Source organism: Camelina sativa, chromosome 8, assembly GCF_000633955.1.
Source record: "Camelina sativa cultivar DH55 chromosome 8, Cs, whole genome shotgun sequence".
Lineage (NCBI taxonomy): Eukaryota > Viridiplantae > Streptophyta > Magnoliopsida > Brassicales > Brassicaceae > Camelina > Camelina sativa.
The window spans coordinates 8,200,052-8,210,476 of record NC_025692.1 but is presented as its reverse complement, the minus strand read 5'-3'; the positions used below and the strand labels follow the sequence as shown (position 1 = coordinate 8,210,476).

Here is a 10,425-nt window from a genome sequence, read left to right as displayed (position 1 = left end):
TTATAACCTCGAAACAGAACCCAAAACCTTCCAACAGGCCATGAAATCTGTAAAATGGACCAATGCGGCAGATGAGGAGCTTCATGCTCTTGAACTTAACAAGACTTTTCTTGTGTAATCTTTTCCTCCTAGTAAAGTAGCAATTGGCTGCAAATGGGTGTTCACTATTACATATAACTCTGATGGTTCTGTTGAACTGATGCTTGGCTTAGCTTCTTCGAAAGGGTGGAGTCTCACACAGATGGACGTCTCTAATGCTTTCCTTCATGGTGACATGGACGAAGAGATATATATGAGTCTACCACAAGGATATACGACTCCCCCTGGAGTTGTTCTGCCACCGAATCCGGTATGTCGTTTGCTTAAATCTCTATATGGCCTCAAACAGGCTTCACGACAATGGTATAAGCGGCTTTCCTCTGTCTTCTTGGGTGCAAATTATATCCAGTCTCCTGCAGACAATACACTTTTTGTTAAGATAGAGGGAGATGTCTTTGTTGCAGTTCTGGTTTATGTGGACGATATCATGATTGCTAGCAACAATGACAGGGCAGTTGAGTCCCTTAAAGCTTTATTGCGGTCAGAATTTAAGATCAAGGATCTAGGACCTGCAAGATTTTTCCTTGGCTTGGAAATTTCGAGATCATCAAAGGGGATTTCAGTGTGTCAACACAAGTATGCTCAGAACCTGTTGGAGGATGTAGGCTTTCTTGGATGCAAACCAAGCTCTATTCCAATGGATCCGAACCTGCATCTTACTAAAGACATGGGAGAGTTGTTGCCAAATCCTCGATCTTATAGAGAACTCGTTGGCCGATTACTATATTAGACTATCACCAGACATGATATTATTTTTGCGGTGCATCAACTAAGTCATTTCATCTCTGCTCTAACTGATATCCATCTGCAGGCTGCACATAAAGTGTTACGGTATATCAAGGGTAATCCAGGACAAGGTTTGATGTATTCATCGGATTCTGAGATATGTTTGAATGCATTCTCTGATGTAGATTGGGCTAACTGTAAGGACACGCGACGCTCTATTACAGAATTTTGTGTTTACCTTGGTACTTCTCTGATATCATGGAAATCAAAGAAGGAACAACACTTTGTGTAGCATGTTCTATACTTCCAAAGCTTTGTTTCACTGTGAATGTCCTTCATTCTTGCATCTACACAGAGTCTTGTTGCCATTATCTAATCAGATGAGCTAAGCACATACCCCTTCTCCAATTCGTCATCTGTAGGGAACTCAAACATATGATCATCTATTAACTCAACTATCATCAGTCTCACATGTCTAATACCAGCCTAGCTATTTACTCCATCACACTCAGACAAAGTGTTGATCGTACATGTGAGACTCCAAATGCACAGTTCTTCACAAGAACATTCACTGTCTTGACTCCAAACCCCTGATAGTTGACATATTAGCCCAGAAAACTCATATACCTTTGGTTATGTAAGGCTTAATCTCAAACACAGTTTTCAGAAGCCCATCAGCTTCAAACATCCTCATCCATCATTATTGGAACCAAACACAAGCGTTCGTTCTTCAATGGATGTAAACGACATAAAAAAGAGTATCACACACCTCTGTTTTCACTGCAGATAACATGTCTCATCACAATCATATGCACTTGTGGATCATCAAGGGTGAGACGATCACATGTCCCTCTTTTCTTGACTCCACGACACTGAAGTTTCAACACACTTCTGTAGATGCTCTCTTAACTCAAAAAGATGTCTCCTCGGTGATATAGATGATAATGCACACATCAAACAGCTGGTGGAACATAAACACTTGCTTCGTAGCACAATCCATCTTCTGGTAACAGTCCCTTGCATTGAATATATTGATCAAAGATGGAGCTCTAATGAATAACAACCTGTTATACAAACATGAAATAACAACTTACAAGCACAATCTTCTGTCTATGATCACTCATCAACCTCCGGTATATGCTCCATTCCTTCATATCATGGAACTGACACTATACTCATTTATCAATACAAAATGAGTATCAGTCTTTCGAATCGTCCTTAGACGCATGATGACTCAACCAATCCTCTAAAGCCCTTTCACCACTAGAGCCAAGTTGTGAGTTTCAGTAACAGCTACTTCCAATCCTTCAAAACTCCAAGTACACCCAAATATTCATATGAACACGCAGCTCTTTGATCCTACTTACATGATCAATCCGTCGTTCAAAAAGTCAGACCCTTGATAAATTGCTGCTCTATGGATTTTACCACTTAGAGAATCATGATCATTCTTGTGAGCTGAAACAAATGAGCTTAAACCTAAAAACACTTAACACACATTCTTCATCAACAATTTATATATTCAGCCTCGTGTTACATCAATCAATCATCTGATTTTAACTACACAACATTGATTTTACAACACATTGTTCATTTCAACCATTTACACACAATCTCAGACTTCCAAACATAGTTAAACACAAGAAGTGAGGGAACCAGAAAAGTAATAGACCATTAAGAGCACTCTTCTATTAATTTTTTACTTCTTAAAGCAAGAGGTTTTCATACCTTGAGATCTGTTCTATGATGTGTGCCAACTACTTGTTAGGAACTTCACCAGAAACTACCACAACCTTTTGCGAATCTTCAAGAAACAACTCTGTGATCAGTGGCTAGTCTTTCGCTCTGGCATGCCTTTGATTCTCATGGTTCACCATCAACGTGAAGTTGGCAGCTGGAATTTCCTTTGGAGAGCGCATTGACAGGAGTGTATCAAGTCTTTTTTTTTTTTTTTTTTTTTTTTTTTTTTTNCCTTAGAGCTTAGATCCAACAGACATGAATGATCTTCACAATTGATGATATGAACAATCTTCTGCTGAATCTCCTGATTTCTATCAGCGATATCACTTGACTTCTCAACCGTGGATATTTGTGCATTCCCTTGTTATTATTCTTCAGGGCTCTGTTGCAAACGTACCAGCCACATTACTTCCCTTTTTTTTTTTCAACTTACAAGCCACTGGTACTTCTTTCAGAATGGAATGCATAATAATGTCTCCCCTCAGCTCTTTGACCTCCTCCTTCACGAAAACGTTTTATGAGATCCCCAATGTGAATTGACATGACATGCAGCTGTTTTCCACTGACTCTTTGTTTAGACAGAGTGTTGATCTTTATACATTCTAGGAATTTCATGGCCTGTTCTAGTGCATGTCTCTGTATCTAATCAACACAACTCACATAACATATTAGATCTCACAAACACCAATGACTTTTCTCAGAATCATGGGTTGATCCAAGTCCAATGGTTTTGTAAATAAAACAGCAATTTGCAAATCATTGCTCTAATGTTCTATCACTATCAGTTTCTCTACAACTACTCTATGAATAAAGTGATATTCAGGGTCTTGTAATTTCAGTTTAGTATATGATACATGATCTACAACATTATTAGCAAACAAACTATTATCATACAAAATTGAAGCATGGTCTAAGAATGTACCGTACGCTGTTCTCAATTGTTTGATCCTCATCAGGTGATTGAAACAGGTTCCCAAGGCATTAACCTCAAATTCAACAATTGAACAAGGTACCTTAACAAGCTTCTGAGCGTAGCAGAAGATCAGCTTTGTTCCCAGAAAGCAATAGCCACCAGATCCTTCACGGTGATTCAGAAAGCGGTATCTCTTCAAGGTTCTGCCAGCTCCTTTCAACAATATCAACCTTATGTTGCATGTGCCTTTGAAATACTTGACAATCCTTTCAGCAGCTTGCATGTGTGATACTAAAACACTCACAACTTGCAAGTACATAACAGATGTCTGATTTGCTGGTACAACACATCTTCAGACAACTGATCAGTCCACCGTACCAGTTACCATTTACACAATCTCTTGAATCATCTTCTAAGATAGAACATTTCCAACTCTCATAGGTGTGGCTTCATCTTCACTCCTTTGTTAGTCACATGCACTAATCAAACCTTTGGCATACTTGCATTGGTATATGAATATCTCAAAACCTTACAGTTGCTAGTAAACAGTCTTCTGAAGAAGCCATTCCTAGCACTTCCGCTAACAACCAACTGATACAGCATGAAGTTATGCACAAAGACAATCTCTATCAGGTTTCTGATTACCTCGTGTTGAAGTGAAGAATCTCCTTAGAGCTTTGTACGATTACTCATGCCTTGTTCTCCACAACTTGTCCACGTTTGTCTTTTCTGTTCTGCAACAACGTCTATAGACATAGTAACCACCTCTGTAGCTTCGCATGTCGCCTATCTGAGATATATCATATTGTCGCAGTCTGAATCCATTTGCAAAGCTCTGCCTTGCCACGCCATTCACTACAGCCGAACAACTCTGGGTAGTAGCAGCAGACACAACAAGTCTGCCCTCCTGAATCCTTCCAGCAGCTTCTTGATGGATGTGATTCTCACAGTTTCCTGACTGCTGCAGCTTACACTTAACAACAACTAGTTAATACACTCCTTCGAAGATCATGTCTCTAGACATCATAGAACACTGCTGATTGAGCTCTTTTGCTTGTGAATTAGACGAACTTCATATATAATAGCTATTATCAGAGCGCTGACCTTCGACTCGAATATTGTGGCACTCATCAACCGCCTGACATCCTTTCTCGGTGAAGGTAACATCTAAACCCTCATCACACAACTGACTACTGCTAATCAGATTGGTTTTTAGACCATCAACAAGGTAGACAAATTCCAGAGTGGGCTGATCTTTACAACGAGATACACCTTTGCCTCTGATTTTACCTTCAGCTTCATCTCCAAAAGTGACCATGTCAGCTAAGCCTTCTTCAACGTTTTGTAGCCTTCCTTGATTCATAGTCATGTTGAAACGACCTGACCCGTTTTTTTTTTTTTTAAATTAATAAATAATAAATATAAATATAATATAAACTACAAATAGTGGTTCCATACCCACTAGCCACCTATCCACAACCACAACCAACAGCGGAAATAGCAATACCAATAAATAACCAATAATAATCCATAACATCAATCCAATAATCAAACATCATGAATCATGAAACCGGCAACCTAAACAATGTTTCTAAAGACCCCACTCTAGCAACCTAGCAACGCCAAACAACATACAATCGAGTCCCTAGAACATCCTCCTCATCACCGCCTTGATTCCACGATCACACTTTGCCTTTACCTGCACTACAAACACATATTGAGATGCATGAGTATTTGATAAACACTCAATAAGGCAATCCTCCCATCTACTGGACTATACACACAAGCAACAATGATATCAATGTTCCAAATAATCAACAAACAAGACATACAAACCAGGAAATCAAACATCGTCTCGCTGGAACGGAGGTGTTAACCGACACCAGCCAAGTGTCGACCGACACTGGCCTTGGTGTCGACCGACACTACCCCACAGTGTCGATCGATGCCCAATTTGCTGGTGTCGACCGACACCAAGTGGTGTCGATCGACACTCCCTCTGCAATCGCGATCCGCTCGAAGCCGAGAGTCGAATCTTGCTCCCAACCTCCTCCAAATCGCCAATACTCATAACCCAAGCCAAAAACGTCTATAGGAACCTGTAGCAACCAATCCCAGCAAGAAAAACACACAAAACAACAACAAACAAGCAAGAACAATGAAATCAAAGGCTTAGATTAGCCATGGTCATGCACTCACCTCTTTGTAGGAAGATTCAGACCAACATCAACGAATCCAACCCTCCTAGCAAGCTTCTAACTCCTTCCTAGCCTTGGATCTCTCAAGAAACAGCAAGGAATCTCACAAATCTCTCTTAAAAGCTCAAGAACAAAGCTTTTCTCCCTTTTCTCTCAAAAACAACAAAGCAACGACAAAATAAACTTCCAAAACCCTTCTTGCGTCAAAACCCACTTAAGTAACCCGGTTCAATGGTTTCCTAAAACCAAACCGAACCAAAACGATGATTACAACATTCTGGTCGAACTAGGAAACCTTGGTGTCGACCGACACCACCATGGGTGTCGATCGACACCACCATGGGTGTCGATCGACACCCACCCCCAAAACGCAGAGTTTTGGTTCGCGGGCGTTACAATTCTCCCCCACCAATATAGATTCATCCTCGAATCTCAACCAAACATCAGTCAAGGACTCCCGTGCCACCGTCTCCATGGCCTGCACTCCTCCAACCGATCTACGAAAGGTCACCTCTAGGCGATAAACTCACGCTCCAGGCATTATTTGTTCTCGACTTTTGGACTTTCCTTTACTCATAGGCCTAAACCTTGAGTTTTTGTTGGCTCCTCATCGGGCCAAGGCCCGCATGCCATAATATATATAAGGAAAAATCCAATACTCGTCTCTCGGGTTGCCACCCTACAGCGCGCCCCCTGATCGTCATCCGAACTCGATACTCCCAAGCCACAAAGTCTCTGAATATGGCAGTACTAGTAGAACCTAAGTCCCCCAAGAGTCGCGAGCAAACAATTCTGAAAACGTCTGAGTCCTATCCCTATCCATGTTTCCTTCACGTGGCTCGTGTAAGACAACACGATGCCCCACCAACCACATATCCCCTCTCTGGGATACCTCAAGACCACCCAAGGATCATCTCACTGCCCAACGGGCCGCCACAAAGGCCAAACAAATGTCCTAAACAGGATTGCCACCAAGGCCAAACAAATGTCCTAAACAGGGCCGCCACCAAGGCCAAANGGACAAATTTTTAACTCACATAAAACTTTCCACTTTTACCACTTTCGACTTTTGGAAACTTTCCACTTTAGGAAACTTTCCTCCAAAAACACCGCCTCACGGAAACTTTGTACCCCGAGCACCACCTCANAAAATGTTCTAAACAGGACCTCCACCAAGGCCAAACATATGTCCTAAAAAGGACCGCCACCAAGGCCACCCGTCTCGAAGGACCGTCACAAAGACCATCTGTCCCGAAGGACCGCCTCAACAGGCACTCTGGCTAAACAGCCCACCACAAAGGCCACACTCTGGCTAAACAGCCCGCCACAAAGGCCACACTCTGGCTAAACAGCCCGCCACAAAGGCCACACAATAGCTAAACAGCCCGCCACAAAGGCCACACAATGGCTAAACAGCCCGCCACAAAGGCCACACAATGTTTCGAAAGACCGCCACTAAGGCCACACAATGACTAAAAAGTCTGCCACTAAGGCCACACAAGCCCCTCCACGGCTTCCCCCACTAAAAGGACAAATTTTTAACTCACATAAAACTTTCCACTTTTACCACTTTCGACTTTTGGAAACTTTCCACTTTAGGAAACTTTCCTCCAAAAACACCGCCTCACGGAAACTTTGTACCCCGAGCACCACCTCATCTTGTTACTTAGTCGCACAACCAACCACCCCAAGCGACCAAGTAAACAAGAGAGATGGGCTGGAATACTCCATTCCCGCTCCAGCCACGGATTAAAAATGGGACCAGGCTAGGCAAGCTCAAGTCGCGGCTTGCTTCTCATACCACTTCTTAAACCTTGCCTTTATCCTCGCCTCAGGCTCCCAAGTCTTCTCCTCAACACCATCACAGTCCCAAAGGACTCTCATCAAAGGAAACTTCTTCTTCCGAAGTTCCTTGATCCTCCTCTCGAGAACCCTCACTGGTCTCGCCTCCAAAGTCATGTTAGGCTGAAGATCCTCAGGAATCTTAGCCAACAACTGATCATCCTCGCGGAGACACTTCCGCAACATAGACACATGGAAAAGCTTATGGAATGCACGCATAACCTCAGGTAACTCCAGTGTATATGCCACTGGTCCAACTCGCTCAATCACTCTGAACGGACCCATATACCTCTAACTCAACTTAGTCTCAGTCAATGACCTGTTCGGACTCCGCAACATGGCCATCTTGAGGTACACTCTATCTCAAACCTGAAACTCAAGATCTCTCCTTCTCCTATCGGCATAACTCCTCTGCCGATCTTGAGCTTCCTTCATGTTCAGCTTGAGAACCCGAATATTCTCTGAGGTCTCTTGAACAAAATCTGCCCCGTACATGCTCCTCTCCCCCACCTGAGTCCAGCATAACGGTGTACGACACTGCCTCCCATACAAAGCCTCATAAGTAGCCATCTTAATACTCGCCTAATAACTGTTGTTGTAAGCAAACTCTCCCAAGCTCAAGTGATCTGCCCAATGGCCTCCCCAATCTAACACACACATCCTCAGCAAATCCTCTAGCGTCTGGATCGTCCTCTCTGACTGTCCATCTGTCTGGGGATGTTAGAGCCCATCTCTGCCTGAAACGCTCTCCAGAACACCGAAGTGAACTTAGAATCTCAATCAGACACAATGCTCGCTGGTACCCCATGCAACCTGAATATCTCCTTCACATACTTCTTAGCCAAGACCGCTGCTCCATCAGGCTTCTTAATGGCCAGAAAATGTGTCGACTTAGTCAACCAGTCCACAATGACCCAAATAGCATCAAACGTCCTGGACACTGGCAAACCTACCACGAAGTCCATAGTAATCATATCCCACTTCCACTCCGGAATGGGAAGACTCTTCAGCATACCGCCTGGTACCTGATGCTCAGCCTTCACTAGCTGACACACATCGCACCTCGCAACCCAACTAGCCACGTCCTTCTTCATCCCGACCTAGTGATAATACCGCTTGAGATCACGGTACATCTTAGTTGCTCCTGGATGAATAGAGAACATGCTCGCATGAGCCTCACTCAGAATCTCCTGCCTCAACTCATCATCCTTAGGCACACAAATCCGCCCATGCACCAGAATAGTACCATTAGCCGAAACCTGATACTCTGAATCAACATCCTTTGAGGCATTCACCAGCCCCAATCTTTCTCTTGTACCAACCGCACTCTACTCAACAGATCTGCTCTATCAGCTGCAACCAAACCCAACGGCTCCTGAGAAACCGCACACAAGCTCAACGCACTGATCTCCCCTACCAGAGACTCCATATCCTGCTCCGGAGCCGAAGCCGCCCGCTTCCGACTCAAAGCATCTGCAACCAAGTTAGCCTTACCAGGATGATAGGCTATCTCCAGATCATAATCCGCCACCAGCGCCATCCATCGCCTCTGCCTCAAGTTCAGCTCAGGCTGAGTGAATATATACTTCAGGCTCTTATGATCTGTAAATACATGTACCTTTGCACCATAAAGATAAGATCTCCAAATCTTCAGGGCAAAAACTACAGCACCCATCTCCAAGTCATGAGTAGGATAGTTGTCCTCATTCTTCCGCAACTGCCGCAAAGCATAGGCAATCACCTTCCCATCCTGCATCAACACACACCTGAAACCAACTCTGGATGCAGCTGTATACACCACATAGGGTTCCCCCTGCTCAGGCAAAGCCAACACTGGAGCAGTAGTCAACATCTCCTTCAGGCTTGCAAAGCCCTCCTCGCACTCCTGTGACCAGACAAAAGGAACATCCTTCCCTGTCAACTTAGTCATAGGACGTGCTCTGCTCGCAAACCCCTGTACAAATCTCCTGTAATACCCTGCCAACCGGAGAAAACTCCTGATCTCCGTGGCATTCTGCGGTCTAGACCAATCCTTGATAGCCTGAATCTTCTCCGGATCTACAGAAACCCCATCTGCAGACACTATGTGACCCAGAAAACTCATCTCACGCTGCCAGAAACTACACTTGCTCAGCTTAGCAGCTTCTCCAGAACTGCCCTCAAATGCACTGCATGCTTCTCAGGACTCTTAGAATAAACCAAGATGTCGTCGATGAAAATGATGACAGACACGTCCAGAAACTCCTGAAACACGCTGTTCATCAATCTCATAAACACAGATGGTGCGTTAGTCAACCCAAACGGCATCACCACAAACTCATAATGCCCATACCTCGTCCTGAAAGCAGTCTTCCTCACATCCGCCTAATCTATCGGGATCTGATGATAACCCGACGCCAGAGCTATCTTAGAGAACCAAGTAGCAGCCCTCAACTGATCCAACAACTCATCGATCCTCGGCAGAGGGTACTTGTTCTTCACAGTGACCCGGTTGAGACCCCTGTAATCAATACACAAGCGAAAGCTCCCATCCTTCTTCTTAACGAATAACACTGGCGCTCCCCACGGTGATACATTAGGAGGGATGAATCCCTTTTGCTCAACAAATCCTCTAGCTGTTTCTTCAGCTCTGCCATCTCTGTTGGAGCCGTCCTGTAAGGAGCCTTGGATAACGGTGTCTTCCCTGGTTCCAGTTCAATCGTAAAAGGATCAGACCGAGAAGGTGGTAACCCCTACAATGACTAAAACACGTCCTCAAACTCCTCTACAACCTGAATACCGCTAACCGTAGACTTCCCACTGACTCTGGCATAGATATAGTAACCAAATAACCCTTCTCGATCATCTTTCCAGCCTGAATGGCCGAGATCACGAGACTCCCCGAAGTCGGTCTAATCCTCTGATAAA

General features: G+C 43.9%; 1 protein-coding gene across 1 annotated transcript; it reads left to right on the top strand.

Annotated features, from left to right (window-relative positions):
• On the top strand, window positions 242–1,117 carry LOC109125903 (uncharacterized mitochondrial protein AtMg00810-like). The gene is made up of 2 exons (XM_019228692.1): window positions 242–808; window positions 911–1,117. Exons 1-2 carry the CDS (start codon window positions 242–244, stop codon window positions 1,115–1,117), a joined length of 774 nt encoding a protein of 257 aa, XP_019084237.1.

Bases quoted from the DNA above. Each gene is read 5' to 3' on its own strand.
- LOC109125903 (XM_019228692.1), top strand. From the start codon at position 242: ATGGACGTCTCTAATGCTTTCCTTCATGGTGACATGGACGAAGAGATA. The intron at 809-910 runs GTTGGCCGATTA...ATCCATCTGCAG, and splicing joins CTCGATCTTATAGAGAACTC to GCTGCACATAAAGTGTTACG.